Here is a 15,726-nt window from a genome sequence, read left to right as displayed (position 1 = left end):
GTATGCTCATTCAATATCTAAAATATTTTTAAGATATTTGATTAATCGGAGTTAGTAGTTGAGACTGCTGATAGAGTTCGTGTCGCTAGATCAAAAATTTTTATTCTTCCAATATTTAACATTTTGTTTAAAATTATTTTGCAATCAGAATTTTATTATTCAAAATCAATAAATTTATATATCAATAGTGGATTGAATTTATTTGACATATTATAAAATAATAAAATAACTTATTTTATTCCACAATATTCTTCAATTTTTATTATTATTATTTTTTTGTGGTATTAAATGTGTCAATCAACTTTTATAATGACTAAAAAAATTATTTGAGTAATTTTCAGATCGTAGGTTTCCGGGTGTTAGATTCTTCCGGTCACAAGGCACAAACCTTGGTTTCTAAAACTAAAAAATAAAACTCTTTTGCATAAAATTGGTTCTAATTAATAGCGCCTTAGAAAGAAATATAAGTCCGAGAGGGGAAACCACGAATGCTCAAAAAGAGAGGAAAAGAAGAAAGAAAGACTATGAACATTATCAAGATTTATAATACTATTTTCTTGAAATTTATATTGCTCATCTGTTGCTAATAATTTACGTGGGCTCTTATGGTAAATTACAACGAGTTTTTTTATTACACCTTGTATGCAAAAGATTAATGCCAATGATTAAACTGTGGGCTAGAGGATTCGGTACGACTTAGCCGCTTCTTCCTATATCTCCATGCAACTTGTATTATCCTCGCTGCAAGACCCCGCCAGTAAGGTGATTCATACCTGCAATGGGACGGGCATTCGTTAGAGCGATCATCACGGGAACAAAATCGTCCCAAATGCATTTTCAAGATATCTCCATTTCATAACGCGAACTGGTTACTGTATAACCAGATACAAAGGTGATGCAGGATAAAATAAGAAAACAACAAGAAAGGAGGGGAGAACCAAAGAGAAGGGGGAGAAATCGGAGAAGATGCAGAAATTTAGGGGAAAAGGGGAAGAGAAAGGAAGGAGATGCCACAACCAATCTCAATTCATCGTAATCATCAAATCTGTCTCAATTACATGGCAAAATAGATTTAAATAACAAAGCAAAACCCTAAAGAGAAAGGGGCCTGGCCCACTAACTAATAGTCCAACTAAAATAAACAAAATAAATAATAGTCCAAATAAAATTAAAATAAAAATAGGAGGATGCTAGGTTAATATCTTTTCATTCACAGTATTATTAAAACCGAGCGAGACAAATGTATTTCGGGGATGTCAAAGAATGAAGCCAGTGCAGATGCTGCACTTCTTGCTTCTGCAAAATCAAATGGATTCACTCCCCTGTCTCGGATACATTATTATTATTATTATTATTATTATTATTATTATTATTATTTTGGCCCGAAATAAGGATTGAGAATTCGTATTTTGATGATACATCTGGTAATGGACTGAAATAAAGCAGTTTAAGGACTAACAAATAAGAAAAATATGTAACACCCCATCGTATTTTTCCAAATAAATTACCTTATGGCCCCCTGGACACGTGGGCTTCTCAAGAATCTTGCAAAAAGACTGGTGACTTCTTCAAGATCTGCAGCGCGCAATACAAATGCTTCTACATTTGTTAAGCATCTTACAAGCCTATTGCTCAACAATCTGTGCCCCGGAATCCTGATTTTTCTTCCATCTGAGAAAGAAAAGAAAAGGTAATGTCTGTTTATATATAGTAAATGATCCTGATGATAAGCCATGTAAGAGGTCGACTAAGAGATTTGACTGATTCCATATGTCATCCACTTGTACCTTTATTTACAGAAGAATGCTCGAGGCACCAAGTGAGGAGTTCTTCTCCACAAACATCACCTTCAGACAAGGGAACCACAATTCGATCTTCTCCAATGCTCTCCATCTTTCCCCGGATTATAAAAACCATCTTATCAACAAGACCACCATGATATAGGATTTTACTTCCTCCAATATATGTTTTTGTTCTTAGTCTTTCGCAAATGGCATCTATAATTGGTTCATCCAGAAGTTGAAAAATTCGGACCTATAATTAACAACATAGTTAAAATATTCATAGGAAGATGTAGAATCCAAGATATATATCTGAATAAATACCATGATTATGCACGAACGAACCACACAAATTTTTATCCTCATCAGGACAGACCCAAAAACCTCATGTATATACAGGGACATGTCTTGTATTTTATAAAGAAGAAAAGTTACAACCAAGATTATTGAAGCTTTCTTCTTTTTCCTCAATAGGTTGAAGTGTCCTCATTGTCTGTCCTTGCTTTGATGCGATACTTTAAAGACCTATCTATTAACTTAATTTGAATTGGAACTCACTCTCTCGATAAATTTAAAGAGATGGCGCCTGATCTCTCTTTGAAGGTCTTCGGGTAAATTCTCCAATAGCTGTTCTTCATTTACTCCCCTCGTGGCAGCCCAATTATAACGTTCTGCTTGTCGAACTAGCCTGCATTGGAAAAGGTTGATGCATTTTACATAAAAAATACACGACAACCAGATCACTCTACTAATACATTAGATGTAGTTCTTTAGATGTTTGCTACTTATCGAAGATTTAAATAAAAATGCATAATATACTAGCTCATAAATGACCGGGCTTTGTTTCATGGAATAAGTGAGCCACTGGGATGTGTAGATAAACAATCATTAAGATGAAAACAGAAACTATCATTTGTAGAGGAAAATGGAGATGCAACCTTTTTAGCTCTTCTGGCAAGCGACGATGACTCATCCACTGCTCAACATCACGGCGTCTAAGAGACATTTCCAACCTCCTGAGAAACATGAAGAGCATAAATTCTCTGTCGATAACAACTACCTCTTCAATTTGAGCAGGTATCCCAAAACCATTTTATGCAGAAGATTAATTGCATAATGATTGATCATGAATGAGATTTTTAAAATTCAGCAAATATCATGCGAACAGAGTGTAATGAAAATTTGACATGTATCTTGCTCGTTCCTAAAAGTTCTACCTGCGACCAAGAGCCTGGAGAAAATTCTGCATATTACCAATCAGCAGAGCAAAAAGCAGAAGTCCAGCTCCTATGATACCCATAGTGAAGAGAACTTCCCACACAAAATAGCTCGGAACTAGATTCCCAGCAAGAGTGCTAATTTGCTTTTTTAAACCAAAAAATAAAATTATGTCAGATGGTAAATCCATATTTTCAAGAAAAACAAGTACAGGGATAGGTTGACATTTAAAAAAATAAATAAAATAAAAGTATACTCGAAGTTTATTCTATTCTAAGTTTAGCATTAACAATGAAAATTTATGACACTGTTATATCTCACGCTTACCTGGAACCCCCAAAATAATGAATATATATATCTTGTTGCTACACTTCGCTTGGTAGTTAAATTGACAGCTTGTTCGTAAATTCCATAGGAGAAACCTCCTTGCCCAAAACAAGCAGTGGCGTTTTCATTACTCTTCCATTGTTTCCAAGTCGGATTTTTCTGGAATTCTCCAAAATCGTTGCCATGCCCACAGTCGATGAAATTCATACACTTATCCAAGTTGGAGTCATGACAAGCATCTCGAAGACATTGATTCACTCGCTGAAAAAAAAAAGTAAATCAAGAAAATTTCCAAGTTGTCTCAACTTCATCAGGACAACCAAATAACACAGAAACTTCTCAAAGGAATAGGAAAATAACAATAAAATGATTTTTTATCGTAATGTTAGAGAAAAAATCAGAAAAATGTATCAGGTTTATTTAGGCCAAGTTTGTACATACATTTATGGATCTTGAGGGAGTGAGTTAGAAGTTCTATTTAAGTTATTAGTTGCAAAGAGTTATTAGACAGACACAAACGAGAGGATTATTCAGCATGATGAAGTTTTGAAAAATGTGAACACAGAAATTCTTATTGCTATTGGGGAAAATTTTCACCACACATTTACAGTTGATTGTATCAGAATATATTCCAGTATACAGACTTTATTCTAGGGAAGAAAGCTAAAATTAAGTGTTGCACTTACAACACATTTACATAAGATTCTTCCAGCCATTGCAGAATATTTATTTGCTGTTACAGGCATATTTTCAGCCTGTAAATCAGGTCTTGTGATTTTCAGCTTGATTTGAGGAGTCTTCCCTTACACGCCTCCACAAGATGGAGGTGCCGTTGGCTAATCCAATCTTGAATTTGAGAGAGTTCATGAGTTTTGTTCTGATAATGGCTTTGTCAATAAGTCTGCGAGCTGATCTTGAGTATTGACATGTTGAACATTGAGAATGCTCTTTTGAACCATATCACGAATGAAATGTAGATCAATTTGAATATGCTTCATCTGAGAGTGCTGAATAGGATTGAAACTAAGATGAGATGCACTCAAATTATCACATAACAATTTTGGTGACGCTTTTATTGCTAGCCTGAGTTCCTTGAATAATGATAGCAGCCACACTGTTTTGGAGGCAGCATTTGCAAGAGATCTATATTCAGCTTCGGTCAACGATCTTGCTACAGCTCTTTGATTTTTTGAACTCCAAGAGATGGGATTTGATCCAAGGAAGCTTATATATGCTGAGGTGGATGTACGATCATCAAAATTGTCCGCCCAATCGGCATTGGAGTATGTGGTAATATCAAAGCTGGAATTTTTTTTAATGTGGATGACATGGAAAATGGTTTATTTCAAGTACCGGAGGAGTCTCTTTGCAACTGTCCAGTGAGTTACCGTGGGTTTATGCATAAATTGTGATAATTTATTGACTGAGAAACAAATGTTTGGGCGTGTGAGAGAAAATTACTGAAGACCTCCAATGACACTTCGAAACTCATGCTATCAAAGGATACTGTTCCATCAACCAGCTTCAGAGTCATGCTTGTAGACAGTGGAGTAGATACTTCCTTTGCACCCATCATATTTGTTTTTGAAAGAAGGTCCTGAATGTATTTGTGTTGGTATAGGAAGAGAACTGATTTTGTAGGTATGACTTCCATGCCCAAGAAGAAGTGAAGCTGGTCCTTGTCTTTTAAGGAGAATTGAGCGCCAAGTTTTTCAATGATATGAGATTAAAAGAAAAAAAAAAAAAAAAAAAAAAAAAAAAAAAGGTAAGATCATTGGCAGTGACTACCAAATCATCCACCTACCAATGAATATCGCAAGACAGTTTTTTTGGTAGATAAACAATGATGAGTCTGCCTTTGAATTTTGAAAATCAAGATTCATTATTGCCATTCTAAATGCCGAGTACCAGGCTCCTCAAAGCTCGAGGAGCCTATTTTAGGCCATAAATTGCCTTATTTAACCTGCAAACATGATTAGGTTTTGAAGCATCTTTGAATCCTGGGGGTTGGGCCATATAAATGGTTTCAATCAACTTTCCATGCAAAAATGCATTGTTGATATCAAGTTGTCTCAAGGGCCATCCTTGCATCACAGCAACTGTTAGGACAGTTCGAATACTAGCGGGCTTGACAACGGGGCTAAAGGTTTCTTTGTAATCCAACCCAGGACGTTGATTGTAGCCTTTTGCAACAAGTCGCGCTTTAAAACGATCTGCAGACCCATCATATTTTCTCTTTACCCAAATACCCATTTATTTGGGGGAGGGACCAGGTCCCATGAGGGCAGTGAGTTCTTCTAACATGGCTGTCCTCCAGTGTGGTTCACGGAGAGCTTGTCTCACACAAGTTGGTTCAATGGTGCTTGGAATGGGATGTTTGGTTGTTGAATTTAGTTGTTTGGATTTATGGATGTTATTCATTGACCGAGTGGTCATATATTGGGTTCAGGTAATCTGTTGTGCAAGTGGGTTATAGCGAGCAGAGGTGGTGTCAGTGTTCAAATCAGTGTTATGCATGATTTGAATTTCACGCGAATTTGATGAGGATGTCACAATATCATGATATGCAGAGGAATTAGGGTTTGATGAGTGAGAGGCGTCACCTGGAGATGATGTGAAGATGCTCTCCCCTGCCAAAGTCACTAGCGAAGGCTATGGAACGAATGGAGGTGCTCCGTGGATGGGTAAAGCACTTGTTGAGGATGACGAGGGTGCTGGATTTTCATAAGGTCCATTTCGGGTTTCATCGAAAAGAACATGCATGGAGTGATAGATTTTGTTGGTTGATGGATCAATGCACTTGTAGGCATTTTAGGCCAAAGAGTAGCCCACGAAGAGACAAGGAACGGCTTTGGCCTGCAATTTGTTTGTGTTATACAGCCAAGTGAGTGGGAAGCATAAACAACCAATTTTTTTTATCTTCAGATGATTTGGTGGTTTTTAAAATAAAGCTTCAAATGGGGATTTGTTTTGAAGAAGGGGTGTTGGTTGACGGTTAATAAGTATACCGCAATGGAAAAATCATGGGGCCAATATTTCATAGTGAAGCATCATGTAATAGAGTAAGACCTGTTTCCACTAAATGACGATGATGACGCTCTAAAACACCATTTTGTTGCGGTGTATGAGGAGTAATGGTGTAGTGGCTTATTCCATGAATTGAAAAATATTTTTTTAAAGCCATTATCAAAGTAAATGGTTTTGATTTTTGATTGAAATCTAGTTTCAACAAGTTGTTTAAATTGAGGGAATATTGTGCTAACACCAGATATTGTTTCCATAGGATAAAATCAAGCCCCCGTTTGGTCCCAATTCTCTTTTTCATTCTTTTTCTTTTATTTTCAGCCACTCAATCTTCCATACAATAATATTATACGTAAATCGAAAACTTTTCAATCCTTTTAAACCACTCATTTTTCAAAAAATTACTATTCCAACCATTAAAATTTGGAAAGAGTGGGAGCCAAATATATTTTGTGAAATGATCAACCAAAAGTAGATAATAACGTGATCCATCGATGCCAATTGAATTAGAGGGTCCCCAAACATTAGTGTAAATTAAGTCCAGTGGTGCGTGATTTTGAAGACTATTTTTTCGAAATGGTTGTTTGTAAGCTTTATTAATGGAACAAGAAATACAAAGATGAGAAACATTTTCTTTTATCACTGGAAGATAGAGTTGACAAGTTGATGGACAATTTTATTAGATGGATGTCCAAGACGTTTGTGCCACCCATCAACGGAGGTCCTTTTATACACTTTTGCAATCATTTTTGGAGAAGATTTCACCATCGACTCCAGTAGGGTATAAACACCATTTTCACAAGCACCTTTGAGTAGAACTAGGGATGGCAACGAGCCGAGCCAGCTCACGAGCCAAAAATCAAGGCTCGGGCTCGACTCGAGCTTTTTGAAGACGGGCTTTTTTTGGCCCGAGCCAAGCCGAGCAAAAGCTCGGCAAAAAAATCAAGGCTCGAGCCTTACCGAGCTAAAACAGGCTGAGCCAAGCCGGCTCGTTTTTTTCCCACTTTTTTTTCCCTTAAAAGGCAGTTGATAGCTGCTGCCTTTCAACAATTTTTTTTTTTTTTTTTTTTTGTTGGCGAGCCAGCTCGGGCTCGGCCCGGCACCCCAAGATGGGGCTCAGCCTGAGCCTCGAGCAGAGCCAGCTCGAGCTTTTTGTGGGCCGAGCCACCGGCGGCCAAAGCCCTCAAGCCTTTTTGCCATCCCTAAGTAGAACCACCCCCGTGGTCTGATCCTTCACAAGAAAAAAAGGAAGGATGAAATTAAACAAAAACACGATTTTGAGCGGTAAAATGGACGGAGATAAAAAAAATTTTGTATATAAGGGACACAAAGGGTATCATTTATATGAAAGGAGCGTGTGGTTGAGTGAGGAACCAATGAATCAATATAAGAGACATGAAAACCTGAACCATCACCGATGACAACCTCGTCGATGCCATCATATTCAGAATGGACAGATAAATTAGCTAAATCACCAATGATATTGTGGAAGGTTGCGGAGTCTATGAGCCACTGTGTCTTGGGCTGGTGAAGTTGAAGCATAGTTTGCCATTGCTGCAGTAGGTTGGAGACGGGGATAGTATTTAGCCATATATCCTAACTGATCACAAAGTTAGCATTTTGGTGTGTAACATCGTTGGCCATTGGGCTTATTCTTCCTATTGTCTCGTGGGCTGCTATTTTTCTGGTATTGGACTGAGGAATTATTGATCGCTGAAGTTCCATTATTGCGATCAAAACCAATAGGCTTTGAGGAGCCCTTAGAAAAGTGACCTCCAGAGAAAGAACCCGGACTAGATCGCCAATTAGAGTAGTTGGCGGAGGCGATTAGCTGCTGGGAAGTGGCTTCAAGGCGGGGTAGGTACACATCGTGACCTACAAGAAGGTCATATAACTCCTCGAATGTGAGCGGATGTTCCCTTGTACGAATAGGAGTTGCAATCTCATGAAAATCAGCGCCAAAACCATTGAGGATGTAAAGCATTAGATCATCTTCAGAGATTGGATGATCCATGAGGGATTTGATAGTGTGCAAGTACTCTTGAATCATCTGATTTCCCTTCTTTATCAGATAAGTTCCTCTTTGAGTTGCATTGACCTAGTCTGAGACTTGCTTGCATACATTGTGTGTAATTTTTGCCATGCTGATAAGAACCTGAATTGATGGAACAAACTCGTTTACCTAAGAAGAGTAAATTCAATGGAAATGAGTGAATTCATTGAATTGAACGTAAAATGTGACTCCAACAAACCAGAGCATTCGAGAGGCTCTGTACTCTCCTACCAGACTCCTGATTTTTCTCTAATTGTTACCCGCCCCTCCCCTTTACATTTATTGACAATTTCCCTAACTGACTCACTACCCTTTCCCCTAACAAAATAACAAAATAACAAATTGCATGCTTAATTAATTTGGATACTTAGCTGACGTGGCTGCCTCCTTACTCCTTCTTGCGTATTTAAAAATCACCAGGGGTCTATCAATACCCCCCTTCAAAATCCACCATGTCCTCAAGGTGGAAGTCTGGAAATTGCTGGCAGATGTTTTCAACTGACTTCCAGGTGGCTTTGTAGTCTGGAGAGTTCTTCCACTTGATCAGAACTTCAGGACCCAAGGCTGAACGTGCTGAATTAGAACGGATTTGAAACACTCTCTTTGGTTCCACTCTACTCGAGGTCTCCACAGCAAGGTGTTCTGGTAATTCTGAAACAGTCTGAGCATTCTCGACAGCCTTCCTGAGCTGCGACACATGAAAAACCGAGTGGATAGCTGACTCCGGTGAAAGTTTCAATTTGTAAGCAACCTGCCCCACTTTGGCCTGAACTTCAAAAGGTCCATAATATTTGGGAGAAAGTTTTGCTGATGATCTTTGAGCCACAAACTTTTGACGGTAAGGATGCAATTTCAGATATACCAAGTCCCCAACTTTCAACTGGAGATCACGGCGATGCCCATCCGCCTCTTGCTTCATTCGTTGTTGGGCGCGCAAAAGTTGCATCTTGAGGTGCTAGAGGACTTCATCCCTGCTGATCAAGGATTGTTCTACTGAGGAAACTACAGTCATTCCCTTCTCAAAAGGCATAACCGACGGAGGATCACAACCATACACAATCTGAAAGGGAGTGTGATTCGTGGCGGTGTGGAAAGAAGTATTATACCAAAATTCTGCCCATGGTAACCACTGCCCCCATGATCATGGCTTACTTGAAGCGAAACAACGCAAGTATGTCTCTAAACACCGATTGACGACCTCCGTTTGGCCGTCCGTTTGTGGATGGTAGGCTGTACTCCTTTTAAGGACTGTCCCCTGAGCCCAAAAAAGCTCCTCCCAGAACTTACTCATAAAAACTCGATCCCTGTCTGACACAATAGACTGTGGAATTCCATGCAACTTAACAACTTCTCGTATGAAGACTTTAGCCACTAGGGTGCCGTGAAGGGATGCTTTAACCCAATGAAGTGCCCATATTTGCTGAGTCGATCGACTACTACTAAAATAGTGTCCCACCCTTCAGACTTGGGCAGCCTTTCGATGAAGTCTAATGAAATGGCAGCCCACACTCGCTCTGGAATTAGCAACGGCTGCAAGAGTCCTTGAGGAGATAAGGACATGTACTTATTCTGCTGGCAAACATTGCAACGGCTCACAAATTCCCTGACATCCCTTTTAATCCCCTTCCAATATATTTCTCGAGCTATCCGTTTGTAAGTTTTGAGAAATCCCGAATGACCACCGATTCTCGAGTCGTGATATTCCTGTAGGACCTTCTCAATGAATGGGGATGATTTCGGTAACACTAATCTGCTTTGTAACACAAAGTCCCATCCACCACCGAATAGCCAGGTTGGTCCCCTCCACCTGATTGTATGTGGGCAATGATTTTGCTTAACTCTTCGTCCCTTGTTACTGCTGCTTTTACCTCATCCACTTCTAACACACAGGGCCTTGATATTTCCGAAAAACTATGGGTCCCATTCTTGAGAGGGCATCTGCAGCTCTGTTTTTCATACCGGGCCGATATTGAATTTCAAAGTCAAAGCCAAGGAGTTTAGTCAACCATTTCTGATGTTCTTCCCAAACTAAGCGCTGCTCCAGAAGAAATTTCAAACTTCGCTGATCAGTCCTTACTATAAAATGTCTGCCCAGTAAATAGTGCCGCCACTTCTGAGAGGAAAACACTATGGCCATCAATTCCCGCTCATAAACTGATTTGTGTCTAGCACTCAACGGAAGCACCTGGCTGAAGTAGGCAATGGGATGCTGTCCTTGCATTAAAACAGCCCCCAACCCGTGGCCCGATGCATCGGTTTCCACCACAAATACTTGGGAGAAGTCGGGTAAGGCAAGAACGGGCTCTTTAGTCATTGCTGTCTTCAGTTTGCAAAAGGCATCCTCTGCCACCTCACTCCAGTTAAACCCGTCCTTTTTCAACAATTCGGTAAGTGGCCAAGCAATCTCCGCATATCATTTTACAAAACGTCAATAGTAGCCGGTAAGCCCCAAAAATCCACGTAGCTCCCAAAGATTCTGAGGCGATGGCCAGCTGCGCATTGCCTCTATCTTAGATACTCCTTGTCCCGATATTATATGGCCTAGGTATTCCAATTGAGGCTATCCAAAAGTGCACTTCTTCTCATTTACGTATAGCTTGTGTTGCTGTAAGCATTCCAAAACAATGTCCAGATGTTCTTGATGCTCCCTCAACGAAGCACTGTACACTAAGATGTCATCAAAAAAGACCAGAACAAACTTTCTGAGATAGGGTCGAAAGACCTCATTCATCAAACTTTGGAATGTTGCCGACGCATTTGTCAGCCCAAACGGCATGACAAGGAATTCGTAGTGGCCTTCATGAGTACAGAAAGTCGTCTTTGGCACATCATCCGGTTTCATTCTTATCTGATGGTACCCCGATTTAAGATCCAGCTTTGAAAAGATGGCTGCCCCATGAAGTTCGTCCACCAATTCATCGATCACTGGTATAGGAAATCTATCAGGGACGGTGACCTTGTTCAACGCTCGGTAGTCTACACAAAAACGCTAGCTCCCATCTTTCTTTTTTACCAACAAAATTGGGCTAGAGAATGGGCAGCAACTGAGTTGGATTATCCCAGCCTCCAGCATGTTTCGCACCAATTTCTCAATTTCATTCTTCTGGAAACTCGGATAACGATATAGCCTAACGTTAACCGGGACTGCCCCTGCCTGGAGCACAATCCCATGGTCATGGGATCGTGATGGGGGAAGCTCATTAGGCCACTCGAAGACTTGGTGATGCCACCGTAATACTTCAGTAAGCTCGTCAGGGCCCTTGCTCACTTTCTCCTCGTTTTCCAAACTCATACTTCCCAGCTCCAACAGTACCCCTTGCTCACCCTCCTTGAAGTTTCTGAATATCGACTTAATAGAGACCTGGGTCTTCTGCAGGTTAGTTTCTCCCTGCAGTAACACCTCATGCCCATCTACCTTAAATTTCATCGTCAACCTCCCCCAATCCACCTGCATTTGTCCCAATGTTCCCAACCACTTCATTCCCAGAATTAAATCAGTACACCTTAATTTCAGAGGTAAGAAATCATCCACAACCACAAGGCTTGACAGGGAAACGACTACTCCTTTACAAATGCCCACCCCCTTCACCGACGACCCCGTTCCCACAATGACCCCATATCCGTTGGTGCCCGCAACCGGAATTTGTAGCTTATTTACTAACTCCAGGGAGATGAAATTGTGGGTTGCCCCACAGTCAATGAGTACCACCACCACACGACCCAACAACACCCCGATCACCTTCATAGTTTTCGGATTTGTTAGCCCCACCACCGAGTTTAATGAAAGTTCCACTGCCTCCAATACTTCATCTTCCCCTGCCTCTCCGCCCGAATCCGGTGGTTCCTCCTCCTCTTGCACGACAAGAACCTGCAGTTCCCTGTAGCGACATTTGTCACCCGGTTGAAATTTCTCGTCGCATTTGAAGCACGGTCCCTTCTGCCTTTTTAACTGGAGCTCCGCATCAGTCAACCTTTTGCAAGGAGTCACCCCCTTCCCCGTCGCCGAACCGCGAGAAACGGCAGTTAGGGGCTTCGACGGGGCTATTGGACTGCGTTGGATTGGAGCTGTGTTGCCCGCCTGGGAGTTTTGGGCATAGGAGAATGGGCTGTAGGTGGTACTACTTGAATAACTCTTGCTTTTAGTTGGGCCTTGGTGAACTTGGGCCTGATTAATTGCTTCATTTCGATCTTCGACCCGTTGGGCCATAACCATAGCTTGGGCCAGCCCACGAGGCTTCATCATCCTCACCTCAGCTCTGATAATAGGAGTCAGCCCATTGATGAAATTACTTTCCATTACCTCCTCCGACACTGCTATTAAGTGCGCAACAATGGCTTCAAATTGACGTCGGTAATCCCGAACGGAGCTCGCTTGCTTTAGCGCCAAAAATGTCTCGAAGAGTGTCCCCTCCTGCGACGGCCGAAAGCGCTCCAACGCCAGCGTTTTCAGATCTTCCCAGCGTCGCAGAGGTTGCCTGCTATCTTCCCACTGGAACCACACCAGAGCTTCTCCTTCGAAACATACAGCCGCGGCCTCTATTTTCTCCTCATTTGACAGTTGATTCATGCTGAAATATCTCTCTGCCCTGAAGATCCATCCATCTGGATTATCGCCGTCGAAACTGGGCATTTCTAGCTTCCGATTCCTGTAATATGTTCGTGCCCCGTCTTCCCAGAATTTCCTCCCCTCATTACTGCTGCCAGCTTCACCGGACATGGCCGGTGCTGCGGGGTTAGTGGGGGGGTTCAGAGGCTGCTTCGAGGGAGGCTTTTTCCTTCCTTTCCCCGTTCTATTTCGGTCCACTGTTTCATTGTCGCCTCAACTTTCTCCATTAACACCCCAAATTGCCCTTCCAAGGTCTCCACTCGATCAGATAATGTCAGTTTCCCCAAAAATCGAATGCTCTGATACCAAAATTTGATAAGAACCTGAATTGATGGAACAAGCTCGTTTACCTAAGAAGAGTAAATTCAATGGAAATGAGTGAATTTATTGAATTGAACGTAAAATGTGACTCCAACAAATCAGAGCAATCGAGAGGCTCTGTACTCTCCTACCAGACTCCTTATTTTTCTCTAATTGTTACCCGCCCCTCCCCTTTACATTTACTGACAATTTCCCTAACTGACTCACTACCCTCCCCCCTAACAAAATAACAGAATAACAAACTGCATGCCTAATTAATTTGGATACTTAGCTGACGTGGCTACCTCCTTACTCCTTGCGTATTTAAAAATCACCAGGGGTCTATCACATGCCTCCTGGGAAGTTTTGATAATGGAAATTAATGGTGTTATGGTGGTGGTCGTGGATGCTAGAATGGTATTGTGGATAAGTTTATCTTGTCTTATCCAGTGAGTTCTTTGGTGATCAGAAATGGAGGTATCATTGGGTTTAGGGCAGGGCTTATCTCCGGTAACATAATCAAAGAGATTATACCCATGAGTAGGACTTCAAACTGGGCATGCCATTGAGGGAAGGAAAATGGTGTGAGTTTTTTGTTTATCTGGGAAGTGATATTGAGAGCAATAAGAGGGATTTCTGTAGGAGATGGTGGGGTTGTATCGGGTTACAGGTAAATTTCAGATCAGGGGATCAAATTCTTTCTGTAGGACTGCTTTGACACCATGATGAACTATTGAAAAATATGAACACAGAAATTCTTATTGCTACTGGGGAAAATTTTCACCACACACATTTACAGTTGATAGTATCAGATTATACACCAGTATACAGACTTTATTCTAGGGAAGAGAGCTAAAATTAAGCCTAGCAGTTACAACACATTTAAATATGATTCTTCCTGCCATTGCTGAATATTTATTTGCTGTTAAAGGCATATTTTCAGCCTGTAAATCAGGTCTTGTGATTTTCAGCTTGATTTGAGGAGTCTTCCCTTACACAGCATACTATATACAAGGTTAAATACTTAAATTATCTATATAGATCAAGATTTCAAATTCTTCTTTAATAGAACTCTAGATTCAGTACCTTTTGCCATTTTATAGAACATAAAACCTTGAATAAAGTATAATAATAAATACCAAAAATGGAAACTATTTTGCAGTTGATGTTGCTTGCCGTTCAAGTATGGAGATAGCAATATTGAAAAAATAGTGCAAGTTAGCCCCTATTTGGTGTAGCTAAAAATCATTTTTAGCAGATTTTGATATAAATTAATGAAATGAATTCGTCAATCTCTAGTGGAGACGCGTCCCTTTAACAATGACATTCTTTGATTGCTGTTCCATAATGTTCCAGGGTTGATGCGAGGATTGACTCTTCCACCATTTTCGACAATAGATCCTCAATAAATAGAATGCCTTTGCAAATATCTTCAACTTTGGATTGCAAGGTGAGGAGTGCTTGAGTCCGACTAAGATGATAAAATTGATAAAAAAGTTGTGGATCTCATGAAATGTGTGATTATAAATATTTGTTGACTTTGACTTGGAGTTTTATCAACTTTTTAAGACATACCATATAAGGGCTTATATCATAATGAATCCACGAATGCAATGTCACCATAATTCAATTAGTTTTGTTATAGAAACCCCAAGACGAACACTGATATTTTGAGTGTTAAGTTGTAAAGCCTAATTATTGCTATTTCGCGGAGCAGGAAGCCCCTCTCCCAGTAAGTCGGGGTGGAGCCCCAACCAAAATTTCATTAAGGGTAGTTTAGAAATCTGTGTTCATATATAATTCAGCTTAGGAATTTGAATCTTGTAAATTTCAAATTTTCCCTAATTTGTCCTATAAATACTGAGCCTTCATTAGACATTTAATTACCATTGAAATGAGAGAAAGAGAGGTTAGAGGAAATAGATGTGCAATTTTTTCTTGTGAACTTTATTTTCATTATAGTGAATTACTATAACGCAGAAAGAGGATGCAGTCTTACACTGAGGTGAATCTCTATAGATTTTGTGTCTTTATTTCATTTTGTTAATTGATTGCTCTCGGTAGAGTAGAATTAGGATTTCTAATTTCGACGTTGAGAACTTAAATGAAGAAAGATTTTGAAGAAAACAAGGCATACCTGTAGGCCAAAGAGATACCAGCATGAGCCTACCAGGTGGCCAGCCAACACAAAAGTGAGAAGATTTATTACAAAATTTGCCCACGCTGACTCGAATATGAGTCCAGTTGCAGACTGACCAGCCAGAAAAGGCAAGAATCTGCACAGCCTGGGAATATACTGCACAAGAATTGCAGCTCGCAAAAGATTTTTTGCATAATTGGCCCCAGATGATCTCATGGAGTCTGGCAAGACTAATAATATAATGATCTGCAAAAAAAAAAAAAAAAAAAAAAAAAAA

General features: G+C 40.2%; 1 protein-coding gene across 3 annotated transcripts in view; it reads right to left on the bottom strand.

The window, feature by feature from the left end:
• Positions 1-509: 509 nt before the first annotated feature.
• The window catches only part of LOC111367029 (probable cyclic nucleotide-gated ion channel 20, chloroplastic), an 18,595-nt gene continuing 3,378 nt past the window's right edge, over positions 510-15,726 (bottom strand). For all 3 annotated transcript variants that reach the window (XM_022987705.1, XM_022987707.1, XM_022987706.1), the window contains exons 6-13: positions 15,447-15,695; positions 3,327-3,587; positions 2,999-3,144; positions 2,720-2,797; positions 2,340-2,469; positions 1,788-2,034; positions 1,509-1,671; positions 510-773 (exon numbers count right to left, since the gene is read on the bottom strand). In XM_022987705.1, coding sequence (XP_022843473.1) covers positions 653-773; positions 1,509-1,671; positions 1,788-2,034; positions 2,340-2,469; positions 2,720-2,797; positions 2,999-3,144; positions 3,327-3,587; positions 15,447-15,695 — 1,395 coding nt within the window. In that variant the 3' untranslated portion in view covers positions 510-652. The remainder of the gene's footprint in view (positions 774-1,508; positions 1,672-1,787; positions 2,035-2,339; positions 2,470-2,719; positions 2,798-2,998; positions 3,145-3,326; positions 3,588-15,446; positions 15,696-15,726) is intronic.

The sequence above is a fragment of the Olea europaea genome, chromosome 18 (genome assembly GCF_002742605.1).
Source record: "Olea europaea var. sylvestris chromosome 18, O_europaea_v1, whole genome shotgun sequence".
Classification (NCBI taxonomy): domain Eukaryota; kingdom Viridiplantae; phylum Streptophyta; class Magnoliopsida; order Lamiales; family Oleaceae; genus Olea; species Olea europaea.
This window is presented reverse-complemented; position numbering and strand designations above follow the sequence as displayed.